The sequence below is a fragment of the Geotrypetes seraphini genome, chromosome 7 (assembly GCF_902459505.1).
Source record: "Geotrypetes seraphini chromosome 7, aGeoSer1.1, whole genome shotgun sequence".
NCBI classification, from domain to species: domain Eukaryota; kingdom Metazoa; phylum Chordata; class Amphibia; order Gymnophiona; family Dermophiidae; genus Geotrypetes; species Geotrypetes seraphini.
The window spans coordinates 178106643-178124481 of NC_047090.1; the positions used below are offsets into that span (position 1 = coordinate 178106643).

The following is a 17839-nucleotide window of genomic DNA, read 5'->3' on the forward strand; positions in this document are numbered from 1 at the left end:
TCTACCACCTCCCGTGGAAGAGCATTCCAGGCATCTATCACCCTTTCCATGAAAAAGTATTTCTGGATATTGCTTTAAGGTTCCCTTCTTGCAGCTTCATTTTGTACCTTCTAGTCTAGTTCTATAGCATCCCTGTTATTAGAAAATAATTATTTCCCTCTAAACTTTGAGTCTTTTTATGTCTTTCACAAGATTCAAAATCTAGAATTCAAAAAGTCTTAAGTGGGCAATTCCAACTAACACCTGGGTACACCCCAAGAAGTACCCCTCAAGATTTGCTGACACTGGACTGAAGCACACCTCTGTTTTATGAAGCTAGCAACAAGTGTTACCTATCTGAGAAAGGCTCGAGACTTTTTCCACTGACATAATTAAATTTATGTCATTTAAACTCTTCTTTCTTCTACTGTAAAATGTACACATTTCGAACCATATCCTGCTCCGTTTCATTACTGTGGATAAATATACACACGTTTGCTTTTAAAATGAATGAACCCCCAATGCAACGCAACAGCTGCACAACTCTGCGAGACCTTTACGAGAAGTCACTAGCTTCAGACGTTAATGGTGAATAAAAGTCACAGGAAAACGGCGGCAGCGTCTTGTTGCTTTTTACAGCTTCTCTGGGACAATGCAAAACTAATGTATCTGCAGGAATCTAAATGCAACAGAAAAGGGTCACACAGTCTTGCAGGGTTTTTGAGCGACCCCCTGTTCTGTTGGCTTTTAGGGCTCCTTTTACTAAGGTGCGCTAGCGTTTTTAGCGCAAGCAGGATATTATCACGTGCCACGCAGCTAGAACTAATAATAATAATTTTTTTTGTATACTAAACTAAACCTTGGGTTTATATACCGCACCATCTCCACGAATGCGGAGCTCGGCACGGTTTACAGGAAGAAAGATGAGAGAGGAACTACAGTGGAGAGATTAAAGAGTTAGGTGTAAAGGGGGAAGGTGAGAGGCCTAAGAGGGGGGAAGTGTTACAGTTTTGAGAATAGCCAGGTTTTTAGGTGTTTGCGGAAGAGTTGGAGGGAGCTTGAGGTTCGGAGAGGGGAGGTGAGGTTATTCCAGATCTCAGTGATTCTAAAGGGGAGGGATGACCCAAGTTTGCCTACATGGGAAATACCTTTTATGGAAGGGAAGGATAGTTTAAAAATTTGGGAGGATCTGGAGGAAGTAGGGGTTGGGGAGTTCCAGGATAAAGGGATAACGGCAGGAAGGATGCCATGTAGGATCTTGTAGGCCAGACACGCACATTTGAAGTGGATCCTGGGGATTACTGGGAGCCAATGGAGCTTAGACAGGAGTGGTGAGACTTGATTAAATTTGCTTTTCGCAAAAACAAGCTTAGCTGCGGCGTTCTGAATCCGCTGAAGTCTGTGGAGGCTTTTCTTGGTTAGGCTGAGGTAGATAGAATTGCAATAATACCAAAAAAGGTTTAAAGCGGTTCACGACAAAAAAATGAATACATACAGTGTGAATAAAATAACATAAAATTAAACAGTCAAATAATTACTATAAATGTAAAATACATCAGTTGGGAAGCCTAAAAATGTAAAATACATCAGTTGGGAAGCCTAAAAAAGTAAAATAGGAACACAATTAAGATGAAAACCTGTCAAACAGACGTGTTTTGAGTAATTTTCTAAAATCAGAGTAGGGAGAAGCCTCTCTCATTAATGTTCCAAGCCACCGATTCAATTTAGCGGCCTGGAATGAAAACATTCTATCAATGCTGGCTGTTAGCGTCTAGCGCGCGCGCTATTCCACGTGTTAATGCCCTAACGCAGCTGCGTAAAAGGAGCCCTTAGTTACAGAAGGGAGCATGTCCCAGCTTGCGCATTAAACTTTTCTCGCAGGTCCTTCACGTGGACTAGCACAGCGGCTGCACTGCTTGAGCCCTGCCCCAGACCAAAAGTACTTCAAAATACTCGTTTCTAGCTACAACAAGCACAGCTTCTCTCCGTGTTACCACCTGAGCATCCTCAGCCCCCGTTCAACTGTCCCAGCGCGAGGCTCGCCGCTTCCGCTTCCCGCCACGGCGCTCCCCTGGGTCCTAACCTCCCACACATTGGGCAGAGAACGGCCGCTCCAAAAAAAAAAAAAAAAACCACTCACACAGTCGACCTCAGAACGCCCGCCTCGCGCTCCCAGCCGCTCAGCCAATCGTTCAGCGCAGTCAAAGGAGGTCCGGCAGCGGCTGACCAATAAGAAGGGGTTTTACGGTTGCGACGCGGAAGTGTCAGGAGGGGCTGGCGGTTGCTGTGGAGATTTAGGCTCCGCCGTGAGCGCGATAGACTTTGGATCATTATCATCTTTTTTTCCCCCCCCTCATAAAATTTATGTATTTGGTTCTATTCTTCTGGGTACGATGTTTGCCGCGAGTTGCGTTCCGTACGGAACGCGCAGAGAAGTCACTGATTCGGACAGAAGGAAATTTGCCGAAGTAGGTTTGGAAGGAGAAAGAGACTAAGAGTTGCATTAAATATTATTTCATTAGGTCAGAATGTGAAATTTGACCTTGGTTTGGTTCTATGCATCTCTATAGCTTGCAACTCCCCTCCCCCTTTGTCTTACATTGGTTAAATAAACCAATCTATTAAAATAATAACTGATGTTTTTTAAAGTACGGTATACTAATATTCATTTTTGTCTTTGGGCTTGGTAAAAATGGGTGACAACTCCCTTCAAAGCAAGACTCTAATTCAGTCCTTTTTTTCCTGTGGGTTGTTTTTTTTAAAGGTATTTAAGAAGTGTGATGAAAATAATAAAGGATATTTAAACACAGAAGATCTTAAGGTTGCCGTCATGATGCTGTTTGGCTACAAACCTTCAAAGGTATTTTTTCTTCTACTGTAAACACATTTATTAGTACTCTCAAAGGTGCTACATTGGCATGGTGTGATATTACTAAAATAAGATGTAATTCTACAAGACTGAACTACTGTCGGGTCTAATGGTAAAGAAAGTCATTGGAACTTTTTAATTCAGTGATACACTAATATATTTCTGTAGGTAAAATCAGATTTAAATTTGATCTCCACAAACCTATGTTCCCTCTAAGGACAGACTAGATGTGAAAAACATTTTTTGTGTGAGTAGAGGACCTATTTAACATGAGCAACAAAATTTCTGTTACATTGCCTTGTGATAAGTACACATATGATTATCTACCATATATATGAGGTCTGACAGTTAAGTTCATGAACTTGCCACTGTGCACTTACGTTAGCAGCACTGTACAAACAGCTTGGTAAGGTTTCATAACCTTGGTATATCAGTGTCTCACAGCTGTGTTCGTGTCAACGTGTACCAGTATATTGCTGAGTGGTGTTTATTATTGTTCCAAGTTTGTGTGTGCCATCGCAAGAATGTCGCAGCTTGAATTAGAACAACAAACAAATATTAAATTTCTTGTTAAACTTGGCAAGAGTGGAAGTGAAATCGGGGATTTGCTAGTCCCAAGTTTATGGTGATAATTAATACCTTGAAGAAAACACATTGTACAAATGGATTAAACATTTTTCTGAGGCAAGAGAAAGTGTCATTGATGAAGAGAGGTTAGGGCGGCCAGTAACAAGCAGAACTGTGAGAAGTATAGTAGACCAAGTAAACATCGATAGAGAAACAGGAAAATCTTAACTGAAAATCTTTGCGTTAGAAACGTGTGTACAAAAATGGTCCCAAAGGAGTTCATCAATGAACAAAAGCAAAAGAGAATCGAAGTTTGCCAAGACCTTTTGGAGAGGCAAGTCAATGTTTTGGGCATTGTTATCACTGGTGATGAAACATGGGTGAACCAATACAACATTGAAACAAAGCATCAAAGTACACAGTGGAAGTCGGACAATTCTCCACTACCAAAAAAGTTCCATTGGTTCAAATCAAGAGTCAAAATGACGTTGCTAACCTTTTTTGATATTATGAATTTATACCAACTGAACAGTTAACCAAGTTTACTATTTGGAAATGCTGAAAAGGCTGTATGAAAAAGTTAGAGGAAAATGACCTGAACTTTTCAACAACTCATGGCTCTTGCATCACGACAATGCCAGCTTATAGCACTGTCTGTGAGGGAGTTTTTAGCCAGTAAACAAATACCTTTATTGGAACACCCTCCTTACTCACCCTCCCTACACCCCAATGATTTTTTTCTTTACCTGAAGATAAAGGAAATATTGAAAGGAAGACATTTTGATGACATTCAGGACATCAAGGGTAATATAATGATAGCTCTGATGGGCATTCCAGAAAAAGAGTTCCAATATTGCTTTGAAGGGTGGACTAGGCGCTGGCGTCAGTGTATAACTTCCCAAGGGGAGTACTTCGAAGTTGACCATAGTGATATTCAGCAATGAGGTATGTAGCACTGTTTCTAGGATGAGTTTGTAAACTCTTATATTAATAAGTATCAAAAACTAACTGAACTAATACATTACATTACATTAGAGATTTCTATTCCGTCATTACCTTGCGGTTCAAGGCAGATAATATAAGAAAGGTTTGGGTTTTTTTAACAAAATTTTATTTCTATTCATAATTTCTCTGGATATTCAAATATTTTCTCTTCTGACCTTGTATGTCTTCCATCTAATATAATAAAATGCTAAGCGCGCATGCGCACTCTTACTGCCATGTTGCCTAATCTGTAGTTCCGTGGCCGGCAGAGTGCGCATGCGCACTTACCACGCATCTCTCTGTCTCGCAGCGGGTTTGCCGGCTCCGGCCAGACAAAGTTCAATTTTTAGTTCAAAGCCACCGCTGGCTCCTCTATCGAACCTCACCAGAGTCGGAGAAGACTTCCGACTTTGGCGGGGATCGAGAGAGGAGAAGCAGCATCGGCTTTGAACTAAAAAATGAACTTTGTCTGGCCGGAGCCGGCAAGCCCGCTGCGAGACAGAGAGATGGCATCTGAATATTAGCAGCTCAGGGATCTGAATACTAGCAGCGACTTGGCAACGGGGGAGGGGGAAGAAACCACAAGTAAGCCATGCTCTGTCCTCTCAAGAGCTCAGGCGTCTGAATATTTGAAGCAACATGGAAGTCTTTTTACAAAAGGTATGTTAATCGTCTTATCCAGGGGTGGCTGCACATTTCTGTTTTTTGGCAGAGCAGGGAAGAGGGACAGGGGGAGCAGGGAAGAGGTGCTACTGGGCCGGGGGAGCAATGAAGAGAGACAGGGGGAGCAGGGAAGAGGTGCTGCTGGACAAGGAAGTGGAGTGGGGAGGAAAATGCTGCTGGTGAGAAAAGGGGGCTCGGGCTGAAAGGGAACAGATGGGTACTTTAGTTAGATTGTGAGCCTTCGGGACAGTAAGGGAATTTTTCAAGTACCTTTCTTATTTCTAATCTTAATGTATATTTTCTGTAAACCGCTTAGAACCTAACGGATGTAGCGGTATATAAGAAATAAATTACATTACATTACATTACATTAGAAGAGGGCTGGGGGGGTGTAAAAATGGGTTTAGAGCTGGGGCTGAAAATAGGGGACATGTGAGGGAAGGAGGCTTTACTAGCACCCGTTAATGTAACGGGCTAAAACACTAGTAAGTTATAAACTCTATCAACGTTAGCAGTTTTTCCAGAATTTAAGAAGAGTTTATTTCTCAACACCCCCCCCCCTCCTCCCTTTTACAAAGCTGTAGTTCCAGCCACGGCGGTAGCAGTTCAGACATTCATGAGCGTCGGAGCTGTTACCGCTGCGACTGGTGCTAAAAAACGCACTATAGTTTTGTAAAAGGGGGGTGAGTTTTCCAAATGTTAAGCATCTAAGTGATTTCTAGATTTTGGTTTTATATTGTTCATTAAACTAAATCAATGAAATGCAACAGTCTGTTGTAGCTTGAAAGTCATCACCCTAAGAGGCTGAGATCAGCTGTCTCTATTGGACAATTGTTAAGATCCAACAAATCTGTTCAAATAATAAAAAAATACAAGGTTCAATCTAAAATGTTATAATAGAGTTATAAATTGAACACATTATCCATGAACAGGGCTGTGGAGTCGGAGTCGAAGTCGAGGAGTCGGAGGAAATTTTGGGTACCTGGAGTCGGAGTCGGAGTCAGAAGTACAAAAAACTGAGGAGTCGGAGTTGGAGTCGGAACATTTATCTACCGACTCCATTTTTGAACTTGGCATACCAATCATGAGCGATTCTTTCAGCTATAGCACCCACTATATACACAACACAAATGTTACGAGCTGCTTCTGCGGCCTTAGAACCTTGATTAAAAGCAAAAAGAAAGTGGTGTCGAAAATGCTCATTTCTCTCCAAGTTTCCAAGTTTATTAGTTTTTGATATCCCGACCATAAAACAAATATCTGGCCGGTTAACAATATAATTTAAAAGAGGGAGTAAAAAGGGAAGAATGTATAAAATATTTAAGTGGGACATAAATGACAAAAACCAGACAGACTTGACTGTGAGGATAGTAAGGGAGGAGGGGAAAAAGTTACATTTAATAGGAAGAAAAGGGAAGAGTGGGTAGGGAAAAAACGTGAAGGTGAGGGCATATTGTAGTAGTAATTGCTTGCAAGAGGAGAGAAAATAGAAATAAAAGAGAAGAGAGAGAAGATAGATAGTAGAAAATCTAGGTTAGGTTAAAAGCGTCCTGAAATAAAAAAGTCTTTAGACAAGATTTAAATTTAACAAGTTGTTGTTCGTCGCGGAGGTATTGTGGCAAGGAGTTCCATAATGTAGGGGCAGTTACAGCAAAATTTGTTTTACGAGTATAATAGAAATCTTTTAGAGGGGGGATGAAAAGAAGTTTTTGATCAGAGGATCTTAGAGTGCGGGAGGAGCATTGAGGTATCAGGAGTTGTCTCAACTTGACATTCCATTTTAACGATCTGAAAATTAACCAGTGCTGTGGAGTCGGAGTCGGAGGAAATTTCGGGTACCTGGAGTCAGAGTTGGAGTCTGAAGTACAAAAAACTGAGGAGTCGGAGTCGGAACATTTATCTACCGACTCCACAGCCCTGTCCGTGAACTATAAGAGTACCTATTAAGCAATAAATATGCACATAAATAAATGTAATTAAAAAAAAAATAGTACACCTTTATAATTGGAACTTGAAAACTGAATTCACTAAGCATAGTTGAGACAATTGAACATTTTGAAAATACTACGCTAGTGTTTAAAAAGCATTTAAAAAATATGTTTAAAGTTTTTATTAGTTTAAAAAGCATTTTATAAAAACAATAAATTTAAATTCATGAATATGGAAACCCTATCTTCTTAACACATGTTGTTTCTGTCTGTCCAAGTTAAATTGTAAGCTCTTATGAACAGGGATTGTCTATAAATGTCAAAATGTACAGCGCTGCGTATGCTTTTCAACACTATATAAGTGATAAGTAGTAATAGTAGTTTACATCTCCACTAGAATTTTGGTGCAAAAATTATTTATCAATCAGCTTTGAGCAGCAAGAACAAAAGAAACTGTTAATCCAGAAAAACAAAAACTACGTTAGAACAGCATACCCATATAAGAACATAAGAAAAGCCTTCACCAGATCAGACCGAGGTCCATCCAGTCCGGTGATCCGCACACGCGGCGGCCCATTTAGGTACTCCTGATTGGAGACCCAGATATACCATAGCCCTCAATATGATTTGCAAGAAGGTGTGCATCCAACTTGCGCTTGAATCCCAGAACAGTAATCTCTGTCACAACATCCTCCGGGAGAGCATTCCAAACTCCCAGCACACGCTGTGTGAAAAAGAACTTCCTGACATTCGTCCTGAACCTGCTACCACTCAGTTTCAGTCTGTGACCTCTTGTCCGTGTCACCTCCGAAAAAGTTAGTAATGCTTCTTCTTGATCTATTTTATCAAATCCTTTTATTAATTTAAAAGTCTCTATTAAATCCCCTCTCAGTCTTCTGTGCTCGAGGGTAAAGAGTCCCAATTTCCTAAGGCGCTCTTTGTAGCTCAAATTCTCCAATCCCTTGACAAGTTTCGTGGCTCGCCTCTGTACCCTCTCCAGCAGAGTTATATCTTTCTTGAGGTATGGAGACCAGTGTTGTACACAGTATTCCAATTGCGGTCTGACCATTGCTCTATAAAGTGGCATTATTACATCTTCCGATGTACTCGTGATCCCCTTCTTAATAATGCCCAACATCCGGTTAGCTTTCTTCGCCGCTGCCGCGCATTGTGCCGAAGGCTTTAGAGTTCTGTCAATCAGTACCCCCAAATCTCTTTCCTGTTCGCATTTTGCTAATGTCGCCCCCAACATCTTATACTCGTGTTCCTTGTTTTTTTTCCCTAGATGCATCACCTTGCATTTGTTTATGTTAAAATTCATCTACCACTTTGTTGCTCTGCTTCCAGCTTGTTCAGATCCTTCTGGAGTTCCTCGCAGTCCCTTTGAGAGTCAACCGCCCAACATAGTTTTGTATCGTCTGCAAACTTTATTATATTGCAAATTGTTTCCTCTTCCAGGTCGTTTTTACAAAAGTGCAGAAGAGGTTTTAGCACCAGCCATTGCGTTGAGTACTCTGCACTGCTCCAATGGTAATGGAGCTGTAGGAGTTTTTGCCAGTGCTATTATAATTTATTGTAATAAAATGCTCAGATGTCTAGGGGGCACTGCAACAAATAATAAATCCCAGAGAACAACTTTTCGCTTTCCAATTCACTTATAGGCAATGACCACACTGTCCTGAAAGGAATTAGAAACATACTGTAGAAACATGATGGCAAATAAAGGCCAAATGGCCGATCTAGTCTGCCCATACGCAGTAACCATTATCTCTTTCTCTCTCCGAGAGATCCCACGTGCCTATCCCAGGCCCTTTTGAATTCAGACACAGTCTCTGTCTCCACCATCTCTTCTGAGAGACTGTTCCATGCATCTACCACCCTTTCTGTAAAAAAGTATTTCCTTAGATTACTCCGGAGCCTATCGCCTCTTAACTTCATCCTATGCCCTCTCATTGCAGAGTTTCCTTTCAAATTAAAGAGACTTGATTCATGCGCATTTACATTACATAGGTATTTAAACGTCTATCATATCTCCCCTCTCACGCCTTTCCTCCAAAGTATACAGATTGAGATCTTTAAGTCTGTCCCCATGATGAAGACCACATACCATTTTAGTAGCCTTCCTCTGGACCGACTCCATCCTTTTTATATCTATTTGAAGGTGCGGCCTCCAGAATTGTACACAATATTCTAAATGAGGTCTCAGGGGCAACAATACCTCCTCTTTCCTACTGGCCATACCTTTCCCTATGCAACCTAGCATCCTTCTAGCTTTTGCTGTCACCTTTTCAACCTGTTTGCCCACCTTTTTTTTTTTTCTTTCTAGGTTTTTTATTGATTTTTTCACATATCAACAAGTGTTATAAATTTTCCATACATTTATCTTAACAATACACTTGATATCTCTATAATGTATTTTATATAAACCATATTTTATATTATTTTTCTTATGAATTTATATAACATATATATTGTAATGATTTTATCAATTATTATTTAATTATGAACCCTTTTCTCTCCCTTTATCACATTAATTTCTCATAGGACTATCATTCATTCATTATGATATATTTTTTGCCCACCTTAAGATCATCACATACAATCACACCTAAGTACCGCTCTTCTGTCATGCACATTGTGACAGGGAAGCTCCTGTCACGGTGAAAACTACTACTAAAACTCCCCAGAATGCAGCACAAGGCTGGATAAAACCAGGCATGGAGTCAGGACAGCTGGCTCAGGCAAAAGAAGGCAAGCCCAGGCAGGTTCCAGCACAGCTGAAAAGCCAATTAAGAAAGGCTCTGCAAACCCCTGATTTCCCCTATCACTCCTTTCCTGAAGTCAGGGAGAAACCTGAGGCTAATTTAGAAGGGGGTGGAGTCAGACCCCGGGGTTGGCCTTATAGGAAAGATCAATTTACTGGAGAGGGAGAGAAGGGAGGAAACTAGAGAAGGAATGAGAGTGAGGAGAGAGGAGAACCAGAAGGAGTGGTTGAGAAGCCAAACTACTCACGTGGGTTCCAGGTCACAGAGGGTGCCTCAAGTCCAGCAGGAACGGAGGGCAAGAAGCCCACACCTAGGGAAAGGTGTTACTGCCCTGGAGAGGTATTGTGACTGGCAACTCAAGCCCCAAAGAGCAGGGCTGGGAAAGCCTCCCCAGAGAAAAGCTGCAGATAGTTTTGCAGACGTACAGAGAGGGGGAGGGGAAGCACAAACAGAAAGAAGTGAAGAAACTTCAAGCCAGAGTTCCCGGGAGTGTGAATGGGAAATGGACAGCGTGCTAAGTAATGAGATAAGTGAAGAGGGCATGGACCTGGGAGAATATGATGTTTGCATGTCCTAAGTTAAACTCCTGAAGAACTATCTCCTATTGTTTGTATACCCGACAGCATGAGCAGTGCGGGCAGAGTTAACAAGGTGCTAATAATGTGTTAAACAAATACAGAGAGCTGAGAAGGAGAAGGCTGGACGCAAGCCGTGCTCAGCTAGCTAGGCTGTAAAAGGTGAAGTCCAGAGTGAGAGCAATCAAGCCCGGCAGGGGCTACGAGCCAAGGAAAGCTTTAACTGACTTATACGTTTGCTGGGATTTTACTGGTGATAAGGAAGTACCATCTTGCTCCTTAAATAGAACCTGGACTATAAGAGTATACGGGGGGGAGAGGCCCTCTAAGCACTGTAACCAACTGAAGTGAATGTTTTATGTTTTTTCTTCTGCTGTTTTATTTTCTTTGAACTTTGGGACATTAATAAACCTGATACTATATTCTAAAGAATCCGGTATCCGGGTCTTCCTTCCACTGCCCTATAAAAGGCGTATTAAAAATCTTACTTGTGGTCCGGGCCGTAGTTTCCCACTTACTCAGGGACGGGCCCGGCCACAAGAAGTTGGTGGCAGTGGTGGGATCGCGCCGCCCACAGGTTAGTGGAGGAAGTACGCCCAGAGGTTGGAAAGGAAAAACCCCAAGAAAACAAAAAAAACAAACAAAAAAAAAAAACGGCAAAACCACAGAAACACGAAGGTTGGTTTTTTTTTTGTGTGCAAAGCAACAGCTGGGTTTTGGCAGTGGAAAATAGTGCCAGAAAGGACTGTGTTCACAAGCTGGTAACACAGTGGCGTGGAATGTAAGAACAATTCGAGCGTGGTTTGGATTTTTTTTTTTGAAAAGCCATAAATTTCTTAACCGGACTTTCTTGGAGACTGAGGATTAAAAGACCCAGAGGCAGCAGTAAGGCATCTGGAGGCCACCGTCAGCAAAAGAGTGGAGCGGAGTCCGGAGGAGCGGTGCCAGGTTCCGGAGTTCCTGGTTGCAGGAGTGGCTGGGGAGGCCCTAATATCCCAAGGCTGAGACACATCAGTCCCTAAGGTAACGGTACTTAGGGGTGGCTGATGTGGATTGGTGGGTAAGGGGGACCAGAAGCTTGGGGACCAGAAGGGGAACACCATAGTTTGAAAAGTCCGCACTTGGGTTCCTGTTCTCTCTTGTTTGTATTTCAGGATGGAGGCAGCCAAGTTCCGGACTGGTCTGGAAGGGGAGATGCACCGTATGCAGCTGCATTTCCAGAAGATGTTGCAGTCGCAGGCAGAGCTTTGGAAGGCTGATCACCAAGCGCAGCAAGCAAGGCACACGGAACTTTTGCAACAAATGACTGCTCAGATACAGGCCATAAGCAACCTGGCGCAGAGGCCTGCAGTACCGGTGGCCGGCAGCGGAGATGGTATCGTCGGGCCGGTAGGCGCTCCTTTTGGGGAGCCAATAAGACTGCATAAAATGAATGTAGATGATGACATATCATATCGTACTTTGGGTACTGAACCAGCAGTAAGCTATCCTATACTTAAGCCAAAATTGCTAGAATGTGTAGAGAGTGACCCAGGTCCCTATCGGAGCCAGTCACGGGGAACCCGTTTGGCCCCGAAGGAGAACCCTGGAGCCTTGAGACAAGGCCTTGACAGATGTTTTAGGAGGTCTGGGGGAAGGTACCAGGGACGGGCCAGGGTTAAGCGGGCTGGTAAGTGTTTTGCCTGTGGTCATCCGGGACATTGGCAAGTGCAATGCCCGGTCAGGAGGAGCCTGACCAACAAGGTTGGGTCCACAACCCTGGTTTCCCTGAGAGAGTGGATGATTCCGATAAAAATAGAGGGAATCCCTGTAGTGGCCCTAATAGACTCAGGGGCTGATCAGTCCATACTGGCCCAGAAAGTATGGCATCAGGTTTTAAGAGCCCGGGGTCAGAAAATCGATAAACCCCAGGGACGGTTGGAAATACAATGCATGCATGGGACCTCCTTAACCCATGAAATGAAGGAGGTGTGGATAGAGTATGAAGGGAGAAAAGATGCTCTAAAAATGGCCCTGATGCCTAGGCCCCCATATGATGTGATCCTGGGACGGGAATGGCCCTACTTTAGGGAGTGTTTTGGCATGCGAGGGGTGGAGGCGTCCCCAGTGCAGGAGGAGCAGTTAGCCCAAATCTTCTCCCTGGCAGAGGAGGTCCTAGAAGAACCCTCCCATAAAAGAAGGAAAAGCCGAGCAGAGAGGCGAGAGGACAAAAGATCTTGCTCGCAAGGCAAGGGAGGGGGGAGTCACTTATCGTGGAGACCCTGGGTGCCTTACGAGGTGGCCCAACGATTCCCTACTCTAAGCCGGGAACAAAGGAAAGATCCCTCGTTAGAGCCGGCTATAGAGCAGTGGGAAATCGCTGGGGAGGGGGCTTGTGCGTTCCAGGTGGTAGGGGGACTCCTCTATAGGAGAGGATGGAATCCTAGGGCCCAAAAGGCACAAAGGTGCTTAGTAATACCAGCCAGCTTTAGGAAACAAATATTTTGGTCCATCCATAGGGACCGAGGACTAGACCATTTGACCCCAGGTTTGACCATTAAAGAGATCCAAAGGAAATTTTATTGGCCCGGACTAGTCCAAGAGGTAGTAACCTGGTGTAAGGAGTGTCCGAGATGTAGGGACGGGGGAGCAGAGAGGCCGCCCATTAATCCTGAAGAGGCAAGTGTACATAAGGACAGGGGCCAAAAGAGTCCGCCCGGGAGACCTGAAGAGGGAGGTCAGAGTAGGGACCCGAGAGAAAAGAGTTCGCCCGAGAGACCTGAAGAGGTAGGTCAGAGTAGGGATCAGAGAGGAAAGAGTCCGCTAGAGAAACCTGAAGAGGTAGGTCAGAGTAGGGACACGAGAGGAAAGAGTCCGCCAGGAAAACCTGAAGAGGTAGGTCAGAGTAGGGACAAGAAAGGAAAGAGTCCGCCCGGACAACCGAAAGAGGTTTCCTTGGCCAAGGTTACATCAGATAAGGAGAAGCCCATTTTAAGGGTGATGCGGCTATCTCCCAAGGCTAGATTGCCAGTCCGCGTGACGCCAGGATCCGTGGGCTGGGACTTAAGCAGTATCCAAGAAATAAAGGTGCCAAAAGGGGGCAGGAAGGTTGTGGATACGGGCTTAGTGATCGCTCTACCAGAAGAGTGTTATGGGCGCATTGCGCCAAGATCGGGTTTGGCCCTCCGGCATGGCATACACATAGGGGCTGGAGTGGTCGATCCCGATTATCGGGGAACCCTTAAGATTTTGGTAATAAATCTAGGGGAGAAGGAATACAGTATAAAAGAAGGGGATTGTATAGCTCAATTAATATGTGAGCGAGTGATGATTCCGGAACTGCGAGAGGAGGTGATAGATACAGTCACTGCTCGGGGGGAGCAGGGCTGGGGCTCCTCAGAGGAGCAAGAAGGGGTGGTAAAGAAATCCATAACCCGAAGAGTCCCGTTACGGTTAGGGGAAAAGGCCTCTAAGAGTGTAAAAGAAGAAAGGACCGATAGGGGTTTAAGTAGGGGGGTATGTGACAGGGAAGCTCCTGTCACGGTGAAAACTACTACTAAAACTCCCCAGAATGCAGCACAAGGCTGGATAAAACCAGGCATGGAGTCAGGACAGCTGGCTCAGGCAAAAGAAGGCAAGCCCAGGCAGGTTCCAGCACAGCTGAAAAGCCAATTAAGAAAGGCTCTGCAAACCCCTGATTTCCCCTATCACTCCTTTCCTGAAGTCAGGGAGAAACCTGAGGCTAATTTAGAAGGGGGTGGAGTCAGACCCCGGGGTTGGCCTTATAGGAAAGATCAATTTACTGGAGAGGGAGAGAAGGGAGGAAACTAGAGAAGGAATGAGAGTGAGGAGAGAGGAGAACCAGAAGGAGTGGTTGAGAAGCCAAACTACTCACGTGGGTTCCAGGTCACAGAGGGTGCCTCAAGTCCAGCAGGAACGGAGGGCAAGAAGCCCACACCTAGGGAAAGGTGTTACTGCCCTGGAGAGGTATTGTGACTGGCAACTCAAGCCCCAAAGAGCAGGGCTGGGAAAGCCTCCCCAGAGAAAAGCTGCAGATAGTTTTGCAGACGTACAGAGAGGGGGAGGGGAAGCACAAACAGAAAGAAGTGAAGAAACTTCAAGCCAGAGTTCCCGGGAGTGTGAATGGGAAATGGACAGCGTGCTAAGTAATGAGATAAGTGAAGAGGGCATGGACCTGGGAGAATATGATGTTTGCATGTCCTAAGTTAAACTCCTGAAGAACTATCTCCTATTGTTTGTATACCCGACAGCATGAGCAGTGCGGGCAGAGTTAACAAGGTGCTAATAATGTGTTAAACAAATACAGAGAGCTGAGAAGGAGAAGGCTGGACGCAAGCCGTGCTCAGCTAGCTAGGCTGTAAAAGGTGAAGTCCAGAGTGAGAGCAATCAAGCCCGGCAGGGGCTACGAGCCAAGGAAAGCTTTAACTGACTTATACGTTTGCTGGGATTTTACTGGTGATAAGGAAGTACCATCTTGCTCCTTAAATAGAACCTGGACTATAAGAGTATACGGGGGGGAGAGGCCCTCTAAGCACTGTAACCAACTGAAGTGAATGTTTTATGTTTTTTCTTCTGCTGTTTTATTTTCTTTGAACTTTGGGACATTAATAAACCTGATACTATATTCTAAAGAATCCGGTATCCGGGTCTTCCTTCCACTGCCCTATAAAAGGCGTATTAAAAATCTTACTTGTGGTCCGGGCCGTAGTTTCCCACTTACTCAGGGACGGGCCCGGCCACAACATAAATTCTTCACCCCTTAATCTGTACCGTTCCCTCGGGTTTTTGCAGCCCAAATGCATGACCTTGCAATTCTTAGCATTAAATTTTAGCTACCAAATTTCAAACCATTCTTCAAGCTTTGCCAGGTCTTTCTTCATGTTATTCACACCATCCTGGGTGTCTACTCTATTTCAGATTTTGGTATCATGTGGTTATCCCTACAGAAAACACACTTGCACTTTGTGGCATACTTATCAATAAAGTGACTTTTGAACCATACACCCTTGGCTGATCATTTGACATCTCATCCTCACGACTCCATCGTTGTGTGGAATAGAATGTTGGGCGGAGATCAAGTTGGCAGAACCTTTCCCAAAGTATCTCTGTATAAATTGTAAAGCACAGTCTGTACCCAGTTTTTGTGCTGTCAGCCTGCTCAGTCTGAAATCCTCTACATTTCAAGTTTTGGGTCCCATGTGTATGGCACAGTGGTTAAAACTACAGCCTCAGCACCCTGAAGTTGTGGGTTCAACCCATGCTGCTCCTTGTGACCCTGGACAAGTCACCTAATCCCCCTATTACCCCAGGTACATTCATAGTGGTGGAGCTGTTACCGCCACAGCTGGCGCTAAAAACCATGCTACAGTTTTGTAAAAGGGGAGGGGGTATTAGGTCACGCCTAAAAGTACAAGCGGCTCAATCTGTACATAGTTTATAATAGGATTGTGCAGGGGCAGAGCTCGGCATAATATGGATGTAAATAAAGTATGTGCTTAACTTTTAGGCCTAATTTTGAGCAGGCATAATGTCCTTGTTTTCAATATAGGCATATTTTCTGCAAGATTTGTGCTAGTATTTTATACTCCTCCCTCTGTATTCATGGTCGTTAGGGGCAGAGCCGGCCCGCGAATAAGGAAAATTTGTGAATAACTTTTGGACCGACTCTGACCCACCCTCGGACCTTACCTGGTGGTCTAGCGGTGACATGGGGCAGGAGCGATCTTCCTACTCTCCTGCCCCATGCAGAGCCGTGCTGTGCACCCATGCTGTTAGTTCCTGTGGTCTCACGAGACTACTTTCTCCAGATTTAGGTGTTCTGTTACAAAATTAACCCAATTTTTTTATTTTCCTTTTTGTATTTTGTTTATTTTGGGCTTTGTATTTTATTTGTTCTTGGTAAGATTATATTTGTCTCCTTGTAAATCACCATGGGGCCATTTTACAAAGCTGCAGCAAAAAGTGACCTTGGCACACCTTTACACGGGTCTTTCCTGTGCGCTAAGGCCATTTTTATTGCAGGGGTAAAATAGCTGGTTTCAGATTTTTCCATTAATGGCCTTGCGCTAACTTTCCCATTAGTGTGCAGCCATCGATGTGCGAGTCCCTACTGCCACCTATTTTGTAGTCAGTAAGGACTCGTATGCTAAGCATGTGCTAACTGGTTAGTGTGTGGCAATTCTGACATGATGATGTGAAGTTGGTTTGGTTTTTTTGACCATAAGATGTCACTAGAGTACTTGTGTATTAAGCTTTAAAGGAAGAAGTGACTGTCCGTGATGCCTTATTGTAGTTTTATTTAACAAATATGAGAGAATTTTCAAATTAGTTGATTTCAACCATGCAGTATATTAAGGGGCTCATTTTAAAGCACTTAGATGCCACAAAGTACAATAGTAGCATATGGTGCTTTGTGGGCCAAATTCTATATATAACACCAAAAACAGCACTTGATACGATTCTATAAAAGGCTCCCGCTGTATATAGAATCGTGCTTAGTAGCCGTATGCAGCATAACATTTAGGCCAAGGAAAACCAGACCCAAAGTTAGACAAGTTCCTGCCGAACAAGGACGTACACTGATAGGGCTTTGACCAGCGGACTGCTGGGCATGATGGACCACTGGTCTGACCCAGCAGCGGCAGTTCTTATGTTCAGATGCTTACACCTATGTTGTACATGGATCAGGCGTTATTAACAGAGTTTGCCTATGCTCCTTTCCTGGCTATGCCCCCTTTTGAGACTTGAGCATTAGAAGTGACATCCACCACTTTATAGAATGTGCCTATCAAGTTGTATGTGTAACTTCTAATTCATGCCAATTAGCATTAATTGTGTTAATGGCCGAAGTAGGCAGAATATAAGCTCTATATAGTTTTTCTTTTATTGCCATTTTAATTGTACAATCTTTCATAAAATGTTCTCCACACATTGGGTCAAATAGAAGATACAAAATCCCCAAAAAGGAAACGACATCAATTCAAACTTTCACTATCCTAGGAGAATTAAAGAAATTAAGGAAAATGGTCTTATCTAACTAAACATTGTGAGGGGCATAATCGAAAGGGACATCTAAGTCCGTTTACATCCATCTCACAAGTCATCGAAAGTTAAAAAGAGCCTAAGACATTTTCGAAAGCTACTTCCAACTTTTTTTTACTTTCGAAAATCATCTAATTATATGTCCTGCCGATCTGATCGTCCAAGCCACTAAATCGTCTATCTTTATACCACACTAGTCTTTTAGCCCGTTACATTAACGGTGCTAGAATAGATGTGTCTGTCTGTGTTTCTTTATCTCTCTCTCCTTGGCTACTGTCTGTGTCCTTCTGTCTTTCCCCCCTTCCCCGAGCAAAGCTGTCTGCCCCCAGCACACACCTCCCCCCAAAGCAGCCCCCTTTCCCTCCCTATCTCTCCATGGCCCCTTCTGTCTCCCCCCCAGCACACCCCTCCCCCCAAAGAAGCTTCCTTTCCCTCTTTCCCTGACCCCCTGTATTGATCCCCTTCTTA

At 43.8% G+C, this 17839-nt stretch overlaps 2 protein-coding genes across 5 annotated transcripts in view; one reads left to right on the plus strand and one right to left on the minus strand.

Moving 5' to 3' along the window:
- The window catches only part of TDP1 (tyrosyl-DNA phosphodiesterase 1), a 172985-nt gene extending 170903 nt beyond the window's left edge, over window positions 1-2082 (minus strand). For both annotated transcript variants that reach the window (XM_033952485.1, XM_033952484.1), the window contains exon 1: window positions 1977-2082. In XM_033952485.1, coding sequence (XP_033808376.1) covers window positions 1977-1984 — 8 coding nt within the window. In that variant the 5' untranslated portion in view covers window positions 1985-2082. The remainder of the gene's footprint in view (window positions 1-1976) is intronic.
- Window positions 2083-2250: 168 nt separating this feature from the next.
- Window positions 2251-17839, plus strand: part of EFCAB11 (EF-hand calcium binding domain 11) — a 109887-nt gene continuing 94298 nt past the window's right edge. For all 3 annotated transcript variants that reach the window (XR_004540160.1, XM_033952632.1, XM_033952633.1), the window contains exons 1-2: window positions 2251-2447; window positions 2744-2839. Coding sequence is in view for 2 of the 3 variants with exons in the window: in XM_033952632.1 (XP_033808523.1) it covers window positions 2373-2447; window positions 2744-2839 (171 nt within the window). In the remaining variant the exon portion in view is untranslated. The remainder of the gene's footprint in view (window positions 2448-2743; window positions 2840-17839) is intronic.